Source organism: Microcebus murinus, chromosome 26 (assembly GCF_040939455.1).
Source record: "Microcebus murinus isolate Inina chromosome 26, M.murinus_Inina_mat1.0, whole genome shotgun sequence".
NCBI classification, from domain to species: Eukaryota; Metazoa; Chordata; class Mammalia; order Primates; family Cheirogaleidae; genus Microcebus; species Microcebus murinus.
The window spans coordinates 18,945,340-18,967,410 of record NC_134129.1 but is presented as its reverse complement, the minus strand read 5'-3'; the positions used below and the strand labels follow the sequence as shown (position 1 = coordinate 18,967,410).

The 22,071-nt window shown below is 41.2% G+C and overlaps 1 protein-coding gene across 2 annotated transcripts in view; it reads right to left on the bottom strand.

Annotated features, from left to right (window-relative positions):
* GABRA2 (gamma-aminobutyric acid type A receptor subunit alpha2) overlaps window positions 1-19,997 on the bottom strand; it is a 146,559-nt gene extending 126,562 nt beyond the window's left edge. Inside the window, exons 1-3 of one of the 2 annotated variants that reach the window (XM_075997938.1) lie at window positions 19,959-19,997; window positions 17,700-17,777; window positions 15,031-15,146 (exon numbers count right to left, since the gene is read on the bottom strand). In XM_075997938.1, the coding sequence (XP_075854053.1) occupies window positions 15,031-15,146; window positions 17,700-17,770 (187 nt within the window). In that variant the 5' untranslated portion in view covers window positions 17,771-17,777; window positions 19,959-19,997. Of the gene's footprint in view, window positions 1-15,030; window positions 15,147-17,699; window positions 17,778-18,868; window positions 19,064-19,958 lie in introns of those variants that run through there. The other variant, XM_075997937.1, reaches the window with a different exon arrangement.
* Window positions 19,998-22,071: the final 2,074 nt, after the last annotated feature.

Here is a 22,071-nt window from a genome sequence, read left to right as displayed (position 1 = left end):
CAGGTTTATTATTCAGTCTCCATCAGGGACTGTAATATAAACCGCGCGTAACACTGTTTTAAAGGAAATCACCCTTCTTTGTCTCTCCAAAGAAAAAATTCAGAACTTCTTAAATAGAACACGAAACAAGTTAAAGAGAGAGAGAGAGCGCGCTGGTATTTTTCTACCCTTAAAATTTCACGTGTGGTAAAATTTTGTTTATCGTAATGTCATATTCAGAATTAAATTAGTTTTTATAGTTATTTATACAAATTTAGACAATCTTTATGTCACATTTTCTTTTTCCACAACTAGTTCACTGTAATATCCAACATGTTCCCAGGAAGCAAAGTTCAAATACTATCACAGCATTATTACAGAATAGTTTCCATTTGTTCAATATATAGAGATAGGGTTTTTTTTTTTTTTTTTTTTTTTTGAGACAGAGTCTCACTCTGTTGCCCAGGCTAGAGTGAGTGCTGTGGCATCAACCCAGCTCACAGCAACCTCCAACTCCTGGCCTCAAGTGATCCTCCTGCCTCAGCCTCCCGAGTAGCTGGGACTACAAGCATGTGCTACCATGCCCGGCTCATTTTTTTTCCCCATATATTTTAGTTGGCCAATTAATTTCTTCCTATTTTTAGTAGAGACGGGGTCTCGCTCTTGCTCAGGCTGGTTTCGAACTCCTGACCTCGAGCGATCCTCCCGCCTCGGCCTCCCAGAGTGCTAGCATGACAGGCGTGAGAGATAGGCATGTTTTTACTCAGAGTATCATATCACTAAAGTGTAATCATGACTGGATAGAGAAATTGTATTTAACATTATGCATCATGTCCGGCGAAAGGAATGGCCAATCTAGAATTTACCAACAATTTTGCAAAACCGTATCATAAGGAATAAATTATTTTTCTATGATTATATTCTGCTAAAACTACGGTTTATCCCTACCAACTTTTAGAAACAGAAATGATCAATTCCTAAGTGTCAGAAGAAAAAAAAAAAACTTGATATAATAATTTAGTGAGCACTCTTCTTCTCGTTACGCTGTACTCTTTAGGAATGCCTCCTGGGATTGTACGACATTGTAGACAGACTGAGCCGATCACTTCCTTGGTACTTAAAGTCTGGCCCACGGATCAGCAGCATTGGCATCACCTTGAGCTCCACTTGAATCAAAACACACATTTTAGGCCGGGCGCGGTGGCTCACGCCTGTAATCCTAGCTCTCTGGGAGGCCGAGGCGGGTGGATTGCTCGAGGTCGGGAGTTCGAAACCAGCCTGAGCAAGAGCGAGACCCCGTCTCTACTATAAATAGAAAGAAACTAATTGGCCAACTAATATATATAGAAAAAATTAGCCGGGCATGGTGGCTCATGCCTGTAGTCCCAGCTACTTGGGAGGCTGAGACAGAAGGATCGCTTGAGCCCAGGAGTTTGAGGTTGCTGTGAGCTAGGCTGACGCCACGGCACTCACTCTAGCCTGGGCAACAGAGTGAGACTCTGTCTCAAAAAAAAAAAAAAAAAAAACACACATTTTTTCCACCACCATACAGGCGATCCATATGCACATTTTATAAGCCAGGAAACGGAGGCACAGAGAGATTAAGCAACTTTTCTATTAATACTAGAGACCTAGTAGATGTGGCAGATATGGCCAGCAGCCCACCGACCGCAACAGATATTCTTTCTTTCTAAAAAAAAAATCTCCAATTTTATCTGGGGTAGAAATTTGCCCAACTCCACAAAGGACACTCCTCTTGTCCCCCCAGATGCTGGAAAGAGCTGTAAGATAAAGCTGACGATCAGCTGCAAGTGCGAGAAGAGGCTTATGTTTCCGATGGAAGGGCCGATGATGCCGTGCCTTCCTTTATTCTGGCCTAACACATGGATAGGATAGCTGGAACCACAGCAGCCACTTTGGGGTCACAAGGCAGCGAGCATAAAGCTGGAAGTGAACACTAAGGAAGAGGAGGAAACATAAAAAAAAGATTCTGTGTTCTTTATGCCGTCATTTAAGGACTTACTTAGCCAGTGCTGGGACCCACCTACCTTCTAAGACTTCTTGTTTTTGAGAAAAAAAAAAAGAAAAAATGACCCCCACTGAAGTCACTGTAAATGGATTTTTTTCTGTTATTTTCAGACAAACCCATAGCTGACTGACGAAGCCTACCGTGATATTCTTCCCTTACCTATATCTGATTATCTTATTCCAATGCTAGGGAGTCCAGTTTCTTTTTGTTTCCAACCGGCATTAAATCTGCAGCATAAAAAAAAAAAAAAAGCCACTATAACCTCTTCTAACGTCTTCAGTGTGCAAAGGGTGGCACCACCCTGTCCAAGCAGGTGGGGGGAAAATTACAGAGGTGACAGACCACAAAACGGTTCCCTAAAGGGAAGGGCTCTGAGGAAAAAACATCTGCTTTCCGCCCCACTGGCTTTCGTGCCCACTCACTTTAAGCACGCACCTGCCCACTTTCCTCATCTGCCGACAGATGCTGCTTAACAGCCCAGCTGTTCTTCCAAGGCAGTGGCCAGGGAGGCAGAAATGGCAGCTGCCCCCCTGCACCTGCTAGCAGTCAGATGTCTTGAGAGGGAGATGTCTCTGTCGGAAGCTGTCACCACCCCCCCCCAAAAAAAAGGACAAAATCCAGGCTGGGCGTGGTGGCCACGAGAATGGCAAAGGCGGGCACACAGCACCAGGGTACCAGGCGTATAAATGTGAACGTCTCCCATCCTGGGTCGGCAGCTGGATCCCAAGGGAATTCTCAGCAACCCTGAATTCCGCAGATAGCACTGTAAATCCTGTAAATGACCCTCCCTTGCTAAATCTATGAATCATACCATCAGTTTGGCAGCAGCCAAAAATACCTCCGAGAGCCCTTCAGATTACCAGGGAAGCCCAAGGCAGTGAAAGCAGAAAAGAATCCTTCTGCCACGGCACTATTCTCCTGGCTACTACCTCGCTTCGTCCTGCCCTTTAAGAACTCAGACATTGCTATTCTAATCTAATGTATATGTTTTTTGTTTTTGTTTTTTTCTTTTTACATTTTTTTTTATTTCGGCATATGATGGGGGTACAGATTTTAAGGTTTCAATAAATGCCCATTTCCCCCCCTCCCCCCACAAGTCTGATTCTCCAGCATGACCATCCCTCAGATGGTGCACATGTCACTCATTATGTATGTATATACCCGCCCCCTCTCCCCTCCCCCCTCCCCAATACCCTGTTACTGTAGTACCTATGTGTCCACTTAGGTGCTACTCAGCTAATACCAGTTTGCTGGTGAGTACATGTGGTGCTTGTTTTTCCATTCTTGGGATACTTCACTTAGTAGTATGGGTTCCAGCTCTAACCAGGAAAATATAAGATGTGCTATATCACCATTGTTTCTTAGAGCTGAATAGTACTCCATGGTATACATATACCACATTTTATTAATCCACTCTTGGATTGATGGACACTTGGGCTGTTTCCACAGCTTTGCAATTATGAATTGTGCTGCTATAAATATTTGAGTGCAGGTGTCTTTTTTGTAGAGTGTCATTGGATCTTGGAACAGATGTGAGAATCCTGATAATGTATATGTTTTAAAGAATATCGAGTCAATTTTTTAAATTTTAAATGGAGACATACATTTATGTAAGTGTCACTGATACTATGCTTCTATGTGTGGTTTTCTTGCTGTTTATCTTTGATCCTGTATCTCTGCAAATCACTCCTAAGTCAAAATCTACTCAAAATGAAAAAAAAAAAAAAAGAAGCGAATATTCAGTTTTAATTTTCGGTTATCAAGGGACGTCACTGTCCTCTGAGTAATGCTTTAATTTAAAGGCTGCTTTCTTAAAAGTGTTTTATCTTTGCATCCATTTTTTTTTTATATTAGCACCACATAAATGCACCCTATTTAGTCTCTTAGGATTCTGAGGTTTCTCTTACTCTAATATCTCTTGGACAATTCGTCTGCAGTTCTACCAAGCACAATCATCAGTTTCCCATTTTTTTGATTCAATGATTACCCTCACATGCCCTAGATAACTAATTAAATCTATCCTCCCCTATTCCCTCCTACCTGACCTGAACACCAGCTTGCAATTCCATTTTCTTTTAATTAAGACTTCCTCTCTTGTGGTATCCAAATTTTAATCTTCCTTGTGAACCTGACTGGCATTTTGAGCCTATTATTATTATTATTTTTTTTTTTACTGGAAATGTGAACAGTTTATATAAGCATAGTAACAACAAAGAGTTTGTTCCCAATTGTCTGACGATGGCTAACTTGCTTAGTTCTATTGTGACAACCTTTAAAAAAATTCATAAAATTGAAACAAATGTGGATTCCCCAACCAAATGAAAACCTTAGTTACTTAGCATCTGTTGCTTCCAATTCCAAAATCTTCTCATAAGTAACTGAGAGTTAAACAGGAAACCTTTCATTTCTTTCCAGAAGTCTCCTCTGGCATCTATCTTCTTCCTCTAAACGACTCCTCCAATTCAAGTTTGGAGTTCTCTTCTGTCTTGGCAAGCTATATGATCACACATCATTCTAAAAGCACCTGATCCTTTTGCCTTTCTTAATGGAAGCCAAGTGCCTGCCCAATACTTACTAAAATACTTTAGGTCCACCTATGAAATATAACCTAAATAATGGGGTTTGGAATGCTATTAGGAGACATTTATAATTTTTATCATTTCTTCAACCTTCCTTAACCTTGAGATGTAACACTACTCCTCTACTCATAGACAAAATCCGATTGTACCACTCAATATTACCATATTGCTGAAATATTCATAAAGCTATTGGACTTTGCCAACCATCTCCACAATATAGTTGAAAATAGCATTACCTTATTTTTGACATAGTTTTCCTATGGATACTAGCATTCTATATATATATATCAGAAGAAGGAAAACCTTACCTCTTTTTATTATCTATCAAATCAAAGTAACAGTACCATAACTAAACATATCCTGTAAGAATATTGAAATACTTCTATACAGAAAAAAAATGATACCACATGTCCCTGGAATTTTTTGCATTCATTTGTCAAATAAGCTGTCAAGAATCTGAATATTAATAAAGGTATTTATTTAAAAGATGCTCTTATAAGAGAGTAGTATTTTTTGAATTTTATGTGAACCCATTTTTTTTTGTTTTTAACATGTTTTAATATTAAAATAAATAAGAGGAAATATAAAGAAGATGAAATAAATTTAACTAATATATTAAATTAAGATCATATACCTTTAAAATGGGCAATAAAAACACAGAGAGATATCAAAACTACCACCTAATGTTAGTTACTTAAAATATAAGAGCCAATGGAGACTTTGAATGGATCTGTTTTTTAGGATAAGTTGATATCCCTAATTTGATAAGCTTCTCTGCGGAAGTTTTTTTTCTATTTAAACATTAGTTTTATTCTTATCATACTTTATTTGTAAAAGATAAGATCTGTACCTGGTGGGAGGAGAGCATTTCAAGTTAAAAACAAGACTTTTCAGGATTCTGTGTTGTATTCATCATTGCAAATTCAAAAGAAACTCGATGCTCATCATGCTACTCTTCATAAATTTTATTTTATTTTTTGTTTTGCAGTGCATGTCTACTTATTTTTTCATTCGTCTTTTGCTCAGAACAAATTAAGGTAAGGCAGAAAATAAACTTTCCTTAAGAAGATATCTGAGGAGTATCCAGAAGTTTCCACTGGAATTAACACCATCTTAGTAGCTCTGGGAAGGCTACTCTTACAATAAATACCCTTGACGCTCTGTTGCAGACTCAGAGAGACCTGCTTTCTGGGTTCAAACTCTTCTGTAGGTATCCTAATTTTCAGCCTGACAGTAAATATACCAGAAATCACACTTCCCTTTATGAGAGAAGACTTACAGTTCGACAACAACAACAACAAACAACACAGAGTGATTATACAGAATTCTTAATTAAGGAGGGAAAGAAGAAAACGATGTCTAGAACACACAAGAGCCAAAATACGGTGTGATGTGAATTTATGCAAAGACTGGGTCTTGTTCTTCACAATATTTTCAGCATTTAAAATAGCACCTGGCAAATCTTCAGCCCTTGGTACGAAATGAATGAACTATACTTCATAGCTACAGAACTTGGCTAATTCCAGTTACACGGTCCAAGTTAAGGGATTTCTTACTTCTCAGCTTTGGCAGCAGGTTCTTATGAAGGAACACGTGCTGCACTGTTTCAAGTTATTTTGAGAATGAGAGCGCACTTGTCTCACCTGTCTCCAAGGATCTTCAACCCCTGGGGGAGCACACGTCTTTATACCCTGCAGATATCTGGCATGCCACATGCCTTCTACACACATGTGTTAGGGAACAAAATACTAGAATAATTCCATTTGACTAATCCTATCTTAACACATCGAAAAGTAATGAACTTGCTGGTTGGCCGATCTTTCACCATCTTCACTACCAATATCGATTGCTACAACATGATTCAGCTGTTGCAATCAAAAAATAACGCTACAATGAAGGGATCCGTCATGCCTATGTTCCATTTTCTCCACTGTGCATATTAAGAAGGGTGAAAAAACAAAGAAAGAAAAACCTTGCACCTGAGCTGAAATGCTAGAGGGAGGAAAAGAAAAAAAGACAGTGAGTGAGGCATGCTCATGCCTGAAAGAACCAAAATAACCACCCCGCAAAATGATGACTGAGGACAATACCTTTTTTAACAGCAAATTGTTGGAAGAATAAACTGCTGTTAACCAAAAAAAAAAAAAAAAAAAAAAAAAAAAAACGTTTTAAGGTTAAAACAAATCCCCAGTGTGAGTTCTTTAAAATCTAAATAGTATTTTCTGGGTCTCATGCACTGTGATGACAGTTACCTTGGATTTTCCCTGACACTTTTTGTATGTGGAGAAAGTGCCACTATGTATACGAGTGATGTCGTACATTCAGCCTGACTTCCCTATAAAATAGTCACAAGCTATAGGTCTAGTCAAAACAGCAAACTGAGAAAAAGATCTCTGGAACCACCCTGTTTCCCCTAAAATAGGACAGGGCCTTCTATTTATTTTTACTCAAGAAGACACCATAGGGCTTATTTTCAGGGGATGTGTTCATTTTTTTAAAATTTGATACAACAATCGACATTGATTCAAATAAAGTTAAGTCGTCTTCTTCTGGAACATCATCATCATCACTCTGCAAACCCTGAATCCCATCCTGAGTTTCTTGCAACTCTATTTCCTTTAGAACCACTGGCCCCGATCTCTCCTGTGGAGCACTAGAGCTCTCAGGGGGCGGATGAGAAGGGCTGCTCGTGTTCTTTCCCGCTCCGCGACGACACGCATGGGTTGTGCAGATGCGCTGCGCAGCCACGCCCGTCACTAGGGCTGATTTTCGGGGTAGGGCTTCTATCGCGCACATGCTCAGAAATCCTGCTAGGGCTTGTTTTATGGGTAGGTCTCTTTTTCGGGGAAACACGGTATCTCGCTCCGCCGGTCTTAGTGCCATTCTGCAACTGGGCAAGCAACACACAGCACTGCCGAGGGTGTGCAGAGACACTAAGATGCGTGCTAGGCATGCCTCAAAACACTAAAAAGAATCTGACAAACTGTACGTAGCATGCCCACGTTTCCACTTGCACCTAGCATACACTGTGATGAGTCCACCAGCACACTCTCTGCGTGCCAGACCGAGAGAAGTAGGACAGTCCCAAGACAAAAATGAAAGAAAGTGACTTTGAAACCTGTGTCCATGGTCTCCAGCCTCCCTGATGACAGGCTACTTCAGAGAGCCAGTCCCTTCCTACTTTCTACGTTTCATGCCTCCCACGAAATAATTTTCGATAACTATGAAATGACAAAATAATGACTTGATATGCCGTTTACCCTTTTATCAAGAGCTGGTTACACACCTGTGAGAAATCATCCCACTTTATTTCCATTTTCTCACTTGTGAAATTATCAAATGAAGTGTTCTCCGTGACCTTTAGGCAGACTCAAGTGGGTAGACCTGGCGCAGAGCGTGAAAAAGGCTCTGGAATCTTCTGATTTGGAAGGCTTATTCTGAATGTTATCCTATCTGGAGAATGGTAGGAGACCCCAGGAGTATAAATGAGAAGGGAAGGAGGGCTAGATTCTCAGCTGCCTCATGCCTCTGCTAGACTATCAGCCCCAACTGCAGCTATCATGTTTCCCCGAAAATAAGACCTACCCATAAAATAAGCCCTAGCAGGATTTCTGAGCGTTTGTGCAATAGAAGCCCTACCCCGAAAATCAGCCCTAGTGATGGGCGTGGCTATGAAAATCAGCCCTAGTGGTGGGCGTGGCTATGAAAATCAGCCCTAGTGGTGGGCGTGGCTATGAAAATCAGCCCTAGTGGTGGGCGTGGCTATGAAAATCAGCCCTAGTGATGGGCGTGGCTGCGCAGCGCATCTGCACAACCCATGCGTGTCGTCCCGGAGCGGGAAAGGACACGAGCAGCCCTTCTCATCTGCCCCGTGAGAGCTCTAGTGCTCCACAGGAGAGATCGGGGCCAGTGGTTCTAAAGGAAATAGAGTCGCAAGACATTCAGGATGGGATTCAGGGGTTTGGAGAGTGAGGATGATGTTCCAGGAGAAGACGACTTCACTCTATTGGAATCAATGTAGATGGTTGTACCGTACTTAAAAAAAAAAATAAAAAAATACCACATCCCCTGCAAACAAGTCCTAGAGTGTCCTCTTGAGGAAAAATAAATATAAGACCCTGTCTTATTTTCGGGGAAACCTGAACGAGGAGGAGAATCCCAAAGAAACAGAGGCTCCAACATCTGGAGTTGACCCTGCCTCCATCTGAAACTAGAACTACGTAAAAGCTCAGCTCAATGTCTTCCTTTCACCTCATCTTGTGCCCTACCTTTCCTCTATCTCCCCCTTCCCTCCTCATTTCTGCACACTGAGATTTCAAACTTTCTTAGTGTGATCTCTCCCTCTTGATATCTCCACCCCTCACCCTGCCTTAAACCGAAGGATGATGCCATCAAGCAGCAGGCGTATAATCTATAGCTGCAAGACCCAGAGGTTGCAGGAGTTAGATTGATGGACATGGTTTCAATTTTATGTCCCCCAAATCATCATCTATGTCATACAGTGAGCTGGCATTCTGTAAGTATAACTTTGCGTCTGCAGGCAACTTCATTACCATGAATTGATGCCGAATTGTTATATGTCATGAGAATGATTACGAAGGGCAATAAATAGGTCATCTTTCTTTTGTTACCGATCTTGTTTTCATAAGTTTCGTACATATACAAAAGTGTGCCCACAAAAAATGAGACTGAATACGTAAGAAATACACAAGTACCTCCTTCCTTTAAAAGTGTAGGATGTGTGCTCTGAATTTATCATTTTTTTTTTTAGAAGTCAAAGCTTTTATAAATTCAGGATAGCATTAGGTGATAATCTTCTGCTGCATTTGTAGTAGAAGTAGCATTAGGGCCAACAATAATAATATCTGCACGTATTAAGTCCTTACTATTTTTGTCAGACACTGTCCAAAGGATTTAGATGTAAAAAATAAGATGAAATAAACCCCTATCAAACCAGTAAGTCACACGCTTTTATCACCATTTCACAAACAAGGAAACCAAAGCAAGCAGAGGTTGAGTAGCATGCTAAGAGTAATGTAGTTAATATACAACGGCAACAGGATTCAAAACCCAAAGCAGGCACTGATCTTAACCATTACTTTATGAAGTAATACATTGCTCTTTTGAGGTCAGACTCTCTCTCTGAGATTCTCGGAAAGATCAGATTTCTCTGTATTAATTTTTTTGCCAGCTGAATAGCCTATATTTCATTTTTATGAATTTGAAAGTAATAAAAATCCATGGAAACATGTTATCATACATCTCTCTACAGCCCAAAGATAAATATCCAAGAGTGGAGTTGGAAACTGACCCGCAGACCCTAAGTTTCTATGATCAGACTGTATTTTTTTTCAAGGCTTTAAGCATAAACCTTCTTCAAGGTTTCAGAGTGGAGAACAAGAAGAGTACCAGGTGGGGAAGGGGCAGGGATTCTTTCTTAAAAAAAAAAAAAATCTCCTTGAAACAGCTTTTCAAAATCCAGTTAAGCATGGCACTCAACCTAAATTTTCCAGACTGAATTATAATTTAGATTCCAAGACTTGTCATTTCTAATAGTTGTCACTGTTGAACACTGTGGATGCTAGCTGTCATAAATACACGCGTCCTGTCCACACATCCGTTTTTCCAATGACCTTATAAAATTTGCCCAAATAACAAAATGTTGCTCCTTTTATTCATTTAACATTTTGAATGCCTCCTATTAAATGTAAAAATCCACGGGTGGTATCCTAAGTTGCTAGCGCCAATGACTAAAAATGAAGACAAGAGGAAAACTTGATTCGGTTATCAGTTCTGGATAAACTGAACGCATGGTCCTCAGACTTGGAGGCAGTATCATTTCAAGTTTCCATGCCCACAGTGAAGTAAGAATACCAAATGCATAAGCCCCAGCAATATTTTCTTGACTTGTTTTCAGAGAATATCACTTCCTACGATAACATTCTCCTTGAAGAACTCTCCTCTGCTATTCCTAACAGTACTAGTACCTATCAAACATATATCATAGTATGCTTTCTTGAGATTTTAAACACAAAATATCCCAGTGGGATATAAATAAGTAGAATCCCTGCTCTTATTTAAGAAATGAGTAAATTAGTCACAGATGGGACCAATGAATCACCCTCAAACCACACTGAGTTAGCTCATGGAGGAAGCACAGGTAACAGTTAAGTCAGGGGTTTGAGTAATTGGTGTAATTGACTCAATTCACCGAGCACTCAACCCAAAATACGCTGATGTCAACAGTGAGAGGCCAGTGAGGCAATTAATTGTTTCACTGATTTTAAAGATAGGGTAAATTCTAGAGTTGATGCTCTTCGGGAAAGCAACCTAAAAATAATTTTTTTAAAGGGAATTAATTAATAAAATTGAAATTCATTGAAGGGATATTTAGATGAGAGCTTAAGACAAGGCAGGCCCTGTTGCAGATGCTTGGCATAGATATCAGTGAACCAAGGAACAAGACAGGCAAAAATCCCCGACCTCACAGAGCCTACATTCTAGCAAAAGAGACGAAAAATAAGCAATTGACATAATGGTAATAACTAACTAATCTTCTATATGAAAAGATGAGTGCTAAAGAAAACCAAAGGAAAAAAATGAAGTTGAGGAAGGGGCATCAGGATTGCTAGGGGCATAGACAGGCTGGAGTATCTATTAGGTTGGTCAAGGTGGGTCTCATTGAGAAGGTGAGATCAATGGAAATCCTAGGAAAGAGGGAACAGCCAGGAAAAAAGGCCCTGCAGAGCTTCCTGGTGTGCTCAAAGAACAGGAAAGAACAGGAAAGAAGCCAGTGCTAGCAAGAAGGAGAGTCATGTGAGGTGAGACCAGAGAAAGGATGGAGAGACAGATCATGTACGGCCATCACAAGAAATCCAGCTTTCATTATAAATGACCGCGGTACCGACGCTGGGATTTGAGCAGTTGAGGGGCGTAATCTGACTTAAATTTTTAAAGGGATCTATTATGAATCCATTAAATACCTTAAAATTTTATCACTCCATGTATTACATAATCTTTGCCATACACATGACTCATAACAGACTCTCCTCCTCTCAGAATAAAATACTATTACTCCCATTTTCCCAAAGAAAATATCAAGGCTCAGAATGTCTAGGTAACTTATCTAGAGTAAGATCTAGTAAGTAGTAGAGCCAAGTGAGAAAAAAAAAAAAACACAATCTTTCCAACTCACAGCTCAAAACTGGTTCCTCTTTCCTAAATACTCATTCATATAAAAGTTATCAAGAGAAAGAATAATAATTGAGATTAAGTAACCAGATGATCCATCAATAGAGATGTTCAGTTTGATAGATTAAAATTGAATCAAACTCATTTTCCCTTATTATTAGTTCCCTTATTATAAGTTCCCTTATTATTAGTTACATGATGATACAGGTAATTTCCCTGAACTTCCTGCTTAAAATGATATATGCACATTCAGGCTGAGCCATCCGAATGCAGAAATAATCATCATAATAATGTAAATTTGCAACAGTACATTTAGAAAGTTATTCAAAGTCTTTAGTTATTGTCACTTATTAACTGTCTATTAAACACTAGTCACTGTGCTTAAATTCACTGCATGTATCATTATATTTAATACTCAGCAAAAGCTCTAAGTAAGAATGGTGTTAGAAATCTCATTTCGTAGACTCCAAGTATGGACACCGAGAGGCTGAGGAGTGAAGGCCACACACAATTGCCAAGTATCAGAGCTGGGATTTTACCTGACTCTTTGCAGTCCAAAGCTAGGTCCCCTTCACTGAGCCACCTTGTCCTCCTGCAGCAGAACACTCCATGCATCACCTCAACAATCCTAACTAAAAGCCCAGCCCGATGGGAGTAGTCCCATTTTCCAGATGATTAACTGCTCGCGGAAAAGTCAACCAAGCATCAACATTCATCCATGGCCACAATATGCAAATCGACAGCTGCTGAAACGACAGAGGCTAATTCATGATACAATATCTTGCCTCAGTGAGCTTACAATCTTACTAAGGTAACAAGAGACACACACAAAAAAATGTCACCGGTAATACAAGATAGCACATAATACGTACCAAATGAGATATGGGGCCAGCAACTTCCAGGAATAAAAAAAAAAAAAAAAAAAACTCAACAGAGAAAGCTGAATCAATTCAGTTAAGGAAGCTAGTTGCCAAAGAGGGCTAAGTGTTAAGATGATTCTTACAGGAAATGTAGGTTTTAAATCAGGAGAGAGGACGAGGAAAAACCATTCCAGGCAGAGGGTATCATACACATAGCCGAAGTCCAAGGGAGCAGATAGAAATGAATTCACAAGAGCAAATGAATAGATGGATTAAAAGTGCAGGCTGAATGGCAGGTGAGGGGAAGGAGTCAATGAATGGAGCCAGAGAATCAGAGTCTTAGGAATCAAAGGGAGAAGGGAAGGAATTGATACTCGTTGAACTGCTAGTATGTAGCACATGCTTTGTGCGTGCACCCTTTCTTTGTGTGATCCTTGCAACAACAGAGCGAGGCAGAAAGGTAGATACATTGTAGCCACGTCCAATTATCTTGCCAAGGCGCAAGCTTTGTGTGCGCAGGGGCTGGAGCAGAGCTTTGGTTTACACCTGCCTGCCTCCAAGGACTCTGTTCCTTCTGCTATCCCAAAGCACCATCTACCAAAGGCAGTGCAGAGCCACCAAAAGTATTAGAGCAAGAGAAGAGAGTGGCAGGTACGTGGAAAGGAGTCTAAGAGGAAAGGACCACTAATCTGACCCTGAGATATTATTAGCGCTTGCTCAGTATCAGAGGATTGGGAAGACAATAAGGCAAGAAAAGCCACTTAGCGTATTGCATTAGCCCACATAACAAGGGAAAGAGAATCTCTATTTTGGTGTGGGCGATGTAAAGAAAAATGTAAGAGATACTAAAAAGAAATGTAAAGAGGTCAATGGCAATACTTTTAGGACTTAAGTCCTAAAACAAATAGTTTCTACTACCCAATCACACACCCAGAGGGTAAATATCCCCCCCTAAAAACTCAAAGGGACAAAGTGCACAGTCTAGCTTGAATATTTTAAGATTGTTTTTGACAGCACATGATTTATTTAAAATAATAAAATCTATGGCTTAGAGAAAAGATCTGCCTTAGTACAATCTACCTCTTAAACCACTATCATGAATTATGGCAGCCTTATGCTCATTTTACTTTTCGTACACTAGTTTGGTGATAGTTTATCGACATATACATTCACATGGACAATAATTCCTTATAGTCATGCTCATTAGACATAATTAATTAGTAAGGAGATATCCTTTTCTTTTTCCTTTTGCTTTTTGTATATTATTAAGAGTATAACTAATTGAATTCTCTCTTAGGAATACAACGTATCATATTTATAAACATGATTCTCTCTGGGAGTTTTCTCTTAAAAATGCAAGGAAACCCTCAGGGATTCAAGTCAAACTAATAGCCAACAAATGGCATGTTATTTAACAAGTTGGATCTCTTCTGACTTTTTCTTACTACTGGACAATCCAAACCATACAATTGCCAAAGATGTATATAAAAGTGACAACCACCTATATTTTTCAAAGGAATTATTTGCATAAATATTCAGGCATTTAGTCAATACAAATCTTTTCAAGAAACTTAGTATTGCAATAACCAGGGTAACTATGCGTATACATACCTTTCATTAGTATTAAGCGTTCAAGTAATCTGTCTTAATATGGCATTAATTGTAAAAATAAACATCTTCACAATTATGAAACATACATGTGATAATTAAAAATGGAACCTGCTAGCCCAGCCAGTTTCCTTTACCTTTCTGGATAAGAAATAGATTTATTTCTCTGAGTTGAAAATTAACGTTTAAATTTGAAATCAAACTATAGCACAATCTAATATCGGCCTATACCTAATGTATGCCTAAAACATCTTTGAAAGTTTCAAGACAGTCAAACCTGTGCTTTATTTTAGAAATATTATATGCATGTGTAAAGAAATATCATCATAGGATTCTAAAAAGTATGTCTGTTAAATTTCAACCCAGATATCCTTTTATATTTTTATGTCCCTTATTTCTGCACATATAGACCGGTGTGAAAGTATGATGAAAGAAAGCAAACACACTACACAAGCATATCTGCTCAGCAATGTTACACTTTAACACATTCTAAGTTTGAAAAACTTAGCCATTAGAAATAAAGTAATTTAAAAACTATACAGGCAGGAAGTCTGGGCTCCATATAACTTTAGGCATTCTATGAAAGATATATCTTAAATACATCATGTGTATATAAAAGGAATCACAGGTAATGCTTATTTCATATACCTTGCACTCCATTATCCATGATTTTAAACACATATTGATGCATTCATATATAAAATATGTTAAAATAGGAATATCACTCTTAACTTTTAAAGGCATTATTTTGTGAGAGTTTAAAAAAAGGAAAACTATTTTTTACCTCCCAGTCCTGGTCTAAGCCGATTATCGTAACCATCCAGAAGTCTGTCTAGAATTCTCGTAAAGATGGTGATGTTATTTTTAGCCTCATCTTCTTGGATGTTAGCCAGCACCAACCTAAACAGATAATTTTACAAGCTGATATATGTATATATATATATATATATATATATACACACATATATATACATATGCGTGTTTTGCAAATGCCAACATGTTCTCCTTCCTTAATTTGAATTTTAAGACTCCATAAGATATTAGTGTCACCCATTTTCCTCCTTTTTATTTTTCACTTTTATAAATATCACTATGTCTACAGAGGAGGTAAACACGTTGTTGAAAACAGATAACTAAATTGCAGATTATCAGCAGTTTGATGTTTAAATCATTTGAGAGTTCTACCACTTAGCATTCTATGCGGACCATTCATTTTTTTTTTCCTAAAATTCATTCCTCAGAATAGATTATGATTGCAGATTATCACATGCAGACACTATTAGTAATGCTATTTATTCTCCAGTTAGAAAAGTGCAACAATCAAACGGACTCCTGAAATAACTCTTCAGCGTTTTTGAATATTATTAATTGGAAAATAAATTGCCTCCTTGGAGGGACAACATTTTTTTTTTTCTAGCTCCCTCCTAAATGTGTTTCTTTTTTCTCTTTTAAACCAGGATCACTTCCTTACTTGGGGTATACCTCCACCCAACGGCCAAGTGCAATATAGACATCAGGGAAACTCCGCTGGATGGGTACTAGGCTCCACTGTCCCCAGGAGGTGGAGGTGGCCTCAGAGACCAGCTCACAGCTGCAGAGAGCCTTGGCCAGCTAGCTCCTCCTGGCTGGGTTCTCAGAGAGGAGCAAGAGAAGGGGTGAAACAAAGACTACAATGCCCAGCTGCTTTCTTTTGGTGATAAATTTGTAGAAAGAACAAACGGTCTTAAAATGATTAACAGAAAAGGTTTAGAGATGATGGCTTTTCTCTCTCCCTTACTTCTCCATCATAAAGCCAGATGCCTGATTTTGTGACCATCCAGCAATTTGGTGCAGAAGCAACTGAATGTATAAAACAGAATGTCCCTTTTCACTGCCATTTTTTTTTTCCTCCTCAGAATGATTCAGAGATTTAAATTACTGGCCCCAAAAAAGAATCATTTATATAATAGAATAAAATACTGGCAAAAGCATTACTGGTCAAATATAGAACAGAAAACTAGTAGAGAGAAATACGGTTAAGCACTGAGAATTTCCAATGGTTATTAACTGCCCATGGATTGTTCACCCCTTTGAAATCAAAGATTATATGTAATTACATTCTGATCAAGGTGCATTGTACAAAATATAATTAACAGTGTCCATTTGCACTTAAATGACTATGGAGCTAGTAGCTAAGAATAATCATAATACATCAAAAACTGGGAACCAACTTCAAACAAATAGTACTTTAACAGTAAAGATAATATTAAAACAGTGGTAAAAGATAAATATTTACAAATTAAATAAGTATACTAGTTCATGCACTGTAGCCTCAAGTTTCTATACTGCCTACTTAAGCTAATTTTAAAACCAATCCCTAAGATATTCATAAAGTTCTACATAGAAATTTTCACTCAAAGGTGTTTCTTAATCACATTTCATCTTTTCCTTATAAAGTCAATATGTATTCATTAAGTGAGTAGATATTTTCTGATTAAAAATAAGCCTTTATAAATAGATTTTTTTTCTCAATTCTAAAAAATATGTTCATACTTTGACTATTACTTGGATAGGAGAATTAAAAATTAAAAGAAAAATAAAGGCATAATAAAGACTTACTGTTTTTTTTTAAAAAGGAATGGTTATAGGAACATTCTTATAAAACATGTATTTTAAGTCCTCTAGTATTTTGAAAATCATATCCTAAAGCCATTAAATAAAAGATGCCCACTGAGGATGAAAACCAGAAAAGATAAAGTTACCAAAAGCAATAAAAATTAATCTCATGTTTGTAGAGGATAGGCAAAGGAAAATTAGTTATACTTTTGACATAAGTATACTTTATGACAGTTACCATTTGAGGAGTAAAAGAGCTCTAAATTAATAATACAAAAAGTTGATGAGTAAATCAGGCTTTTGTTTTATTGTTTGTGATTTTGAAGTTGTATACTACCTCCACCTAGAGGTTTAAGACTCACACATCATTTGGGGTTTTCTGTGTTGACTAAAAAAAAGCCCAGATCATCAAGAAGAAAAGAAAGAAAAATTAAGTTAACACTTAAATCATTTAGCTGGTACTTTTCTATTTGACTTGAAGGAAAACTTGGGTTCCTTCTACTGATTGCTGGTGTTATCATAAGTGCATATAAGTTAACCACTTCAATTCCTTGTTAGAATATGCCATTCAAAAGGCATTCTTTTCTTTAACGAATTTTTTTCTTGTATAGAAAATGTTTCTGTTCACTTTTTAATTTTATCACTAAAAACAAGAGGCAGCGAACTTCTTTTTTTTTTTTTTAATAGTCTCTGCTACTTCACAGTTCACTTTCCTGGGACGAACCTTTTTCCAGAAAATAACAATTCTTCAAAAAAACTCTAGATTCTCAAAAGCCACCCCTGCACGGAAGGCGTTCACGAAACACACCTTCACTCTGAATGAAGAAGAGTCAGATACAATAAAGGAGAATGTCTCACCTGGCTGGGTCCCACACCAAGAAAACAAGAAGCAGCAACTGCATGTTGTGGGTGTCCGATTTCATCTTCATCGCCACTCTTTCCAAAGCCATAGGAGAAAACCAAAACACACTTAAAATTGCTTCCAGTCCCACTTAGCCAAAGAGCCCAAAAGAATGTCCTTTCAATTTGGGGATTGGATTTAAAAGCTACAGAGATGACTCCAAGACTGAGTGTAGGGCGTGATGATGGGAGGAGGGGAAATTTCTTTCTTTCTCTTTTTCTCTTTTTTTTTTTTTTTTTGACATCAAGATGACCAAGTAACCAGACTTTGCTATGCCAGGAACTTCTCCTAGCCTCATGGCCAGCAAACACTGTTTGGTGCACGCATATAATATATGGCACCCCCCCGGATTACTCCAAACTGACACATGGGCTGGAGGAGAGAAGGGCTTGGATGGGGGAGACAGGAAGAGGGGAGGAGAGACGGGTGCTTGACGCCACAACCCCCTCGACCAAGACCACCCCCGCAGCAGCCACCGCAGGGTGGGAGGAAAGCCAGCGACAGCCAGCCCACTTTTTCAATTACGATTCTTTGCGTGACAGCGAGCGAACTGTGCGATCCTCACGTCTCCACTCCCCCACCCCACCAACAAATAAAATGATAAAACATAAAGTAAAATAAAATAAAATAAAATCTCCTTCCTGGACCACCCACGGTCGCCCAGGACCTGGTCTTGGAGGCGGCCGGGATCAGACCCAGGGCTTGCAAACGACGCGTTTGACAGCCGCTCCGGAGCCTGCTGCGACCGACCGCGACCACGGCCGGAGAAGAGCTCCAGGCTGCGGGTCGAGCTCGGCCGGGCGGGCGGGCGGGCACGGTGTGCAAAGTTGGAGACTATAAAAGAGCCAGGCGAGCGTGCTGCCGGGCAGGCGGCTTGGATTTCATTGTAGTTGCAACGTGCTTTTTTTTTTTTTTTTTTTTTGGTGATCAGTCTCCAAATTATTTTTTTTAGATGGGCTTGTGGGGTTGGGGGATTGGGGGGCGAGGAGGAGGAGGAGGAGGAGGTGGGAGCACTGAGCCTCCGGGTTCCAGGGCGCAGCGGCGAGCCGGGCGGGGGAGACAGCGGCATGCACGCGAGGCAGAGGCGGGCGCGAAGGGACCACCGCGCGCGGGGAGGGGACCCTACCTGGAACGGCGAGCGGGCTCCGGCGCTTTCCTCCCCGAGCCCGGGTCTTGAGGAGACAGAAAACTTGAGGGAGGAAGAGGAGGCGAGAGGAGGAGAGGGGAGACGGAGACTGCAGCAGCAGCAGCCTCAGCGGCAGCCGCGGGAGCCGGGGGAGCGCGATCCGGCGGCGGCGGCGCGAGGTGTGCCAGGAGGCGAAGGCGTGCGTAGTGGCGGGGACGGGCGGAGGAGGAGGAGGAGGAGGAGGAGGAGGGAGAGGAGGAGGAGGAGGAGGAAGAGGAGGAGGGGAAGCGGTGGCAGGCGCCCGGCGGGGGGAAGACGCGTGCGGAGGCGCGGTGCGCGCAGGCGGCGGCGGGCACGAGCCCCGCGCCGGGAGGAGGAGGAGCCTGGCCCGGGAGGAGGGCGAGCGAGGTTCCCGGGAACGCGGGGACGCCCCCCTTACACCCCAACACCAACACCCCCGCTCTTATCCCGGGGACCCACCGCGGCGCGGCCCCGGGCGGGGTCGGGCGCCCCGGTGCGCTCCCCGCGCCCACGCGCGCTCGGGGCGGTCTCCGCGAGGCCCCTGCGTCCCCGTGTTGGGGGTGGGGTGGGGCAGCCGGTGCGGGGTCCGGGGGCGCCCAGGCCGAGCGAGGCCCGAGACCACCCCCCTACCCAACCGCCCACCCCGGGCCGCGCCCCGCCGCCGGTGCCCCACCGTGCCCAGCGCGCCCGGGCTGCGCGGCGACGCGGGGCCGCTCCCGCCGCAGGGCGAGGGGACCCAGCACGCCCCTACTTAGTCATCGGCGCATCCACGCAGCGCCGAGCGCGGAGCATGCTGCGTGGAGTCGGGCAGCAGGAAGTTTCCTGGATCTCCCGAGCCGGCCTGATGCACCCCTCGCGCCTCCGCAGCCCTGCAGCCCGGGCGCGTCTCCCCGCCGCGCTCTGGGGGCCGGGGACTCCCCTGGGCCGCGCGGTGAAGTCCCCCTTGCAGGCTAGACGCACCTTGGGAAGGTGCCTCTCCTTTACTACCAGCCCTTTTTCCCCCCCTCCCCAGCGCTTTCCCTACCAGGGGATCACACTCAAATCCACAGCCCCAAAAAGTTTGCATTACCCCGGAGCAAAACGGCACCTGCTGTGCTGCTACCATCTCTGCAACTGACGGCGGGGGCGGGGCGGGGGCGGGAAGGGAGTTGGGGTTGAGGTTCCCCCCCCCTCCCCTTGAGGGCTTTTTGCTGGCAAAGGGACTTGCAATTCTATTCCCACCTTACACTTGCAGCCTTGTGGGTTTGGTCTGTCTCCTTTCTCCTCTATTTTATCTCAGGCGATCAAAATCCAAGCGTGCAACTTGAACAACAACAGCAGCAGCAAAAAAAAAAAAAAGAGAGAGAGAGAGACATTTTTTCCTTTTTTGTGCTGCACGTAAGACAGGATGCCATGCACATTCTACTGACGCCAAGCAGAGAGACGTCGTTTGTCTCTTCCAGAAGTTGTAATAAACGTGTTTTTAAAAAAGGGAAGGAAAAAACAAAAAAGAGAGAGATGAGTATGCTGATATGGGTCTGTCCTTTTACACTCAGAGTCAATTATGTGGCGAACACTTCGATTTTGTTAGTTATGCACCCAAAAAAAAAAATCAGATTTTTTTTTTCCTAGGTGGTGCAGTTTTCCTGACAGGCACTGCTAATCTGTAGTAAATTTTAGCTTTGCTTTGGAGATGACAAGCGTGAGGAGAGTGAAAACCTTAACATTGTAAATATTTCAAGCTGTCCTTTCTCACCTACTAATCACCCCTTTCTGGGTGAGCATTTATACTATGCTACAACCTAAACAAACACTTGCTGTCTTACTTTAGCTGGCCCTGGGAAAAAAAATAGAACGCCACCCAGCTTTCTCCTCTGTCATTAATATTCTTTTCCTGGCTTTGCCCATTGCAGAGTCTAATTGAAATTCACAAAGATAAAAAGCATGCCATTTAAAACCTTGTAACCCGGGAGTCTAAACGTCTTGTAGTTGGCGTGACCACTCCACTTCCTACTGTATTTTCCTATTTTCCGTTTCTATGAACCGATCTTCATTAAGATATCTACCACTTCACCATTTATATCACTACTAAATTGTTTATATTTTTGATCATGGAAGTTGAGCAGCCAGCGGTTTCTTTACAGCTTTTAATTGCTCTCTCTTATTGGTGTCACGATTTTTGTAAATACATTCATGTATTATTCTCTTACTTAAACCACTATGATGTTTTCCCAGGATTCTGACACCAAATTGTAGAGTTTGGTTTCAATGGCTTGATTTCGAAATTTTTAGCAATTAGAATGGTATGGTCTGAAAAAAAAAAATCAGTGTTTCCCTTTTAGCACCCTTATTAAATTTGTAATTTCATTGGCATATGACCCACTTATAAGGAACCTCACAAAGTTCCAGCTATTTTGGATGATTTTCACCATTTGCTTTTTTTTTTTTTTAATGTGTATGTTATTCATACCAGAGTCCACATTTGGATGTGCATTTGTTAGAGAAAGATCCACCGTAAAGGCTAGCTTTTTAAAAGTTCCATTATAATAAAATCCAGAATTTTAGTTCTTCCCCACAAATTTTTTTTTTTTTTTTTTTGTAATTTTATTGAGAGTAGATAGCTGTTGGCTTGAGCTTCAAAGTGCATTAAGGGGAATGGAAATCAGAAAAGCTGATTGCAGGCAGCAGACCTCTACTTTACAGCTCTATGTATGCTGATACCTCATTGTGTTACGAGGGCAGCCAAGTTTCTTTGGAAATCTGGAGGAAAATTGGAAATCTGGTTTCTCTGGAAATCTGTCCAGCTTCCCGCAACATCTGACAAACCCAGCCTGATTGTCTTCTCTGTTCTCTGGGGTAGAGTGCAGGTTAACTGCCTGGGAGTTGACAGCCAACCTTTTGAGTCCTGACTAAGTTCTTCCTATCCACTCTTTCTGAAGCGTGTCCTAAGCCAGCCAGTCCCGGGGAAGAAGCTGCAACTAATTGGTTGCCAGTAAACCCATCCCCACCCAGGCTTGGGCAGTGCAGAGCCTTCTGTTGGGAACTTGTTTACATTACTATCCCATCAATCAGATTTTTTTTGGGGGGGGGGGAAGGGTAGTCCATGCTGGTATATTCCCCATCCTCAATGTCCAAGAATTTCCACGTGGAGACCAAAAATAAAAGAAAGCTGAAGAATCGAGGGATCTTGGTTTTGCCTGATT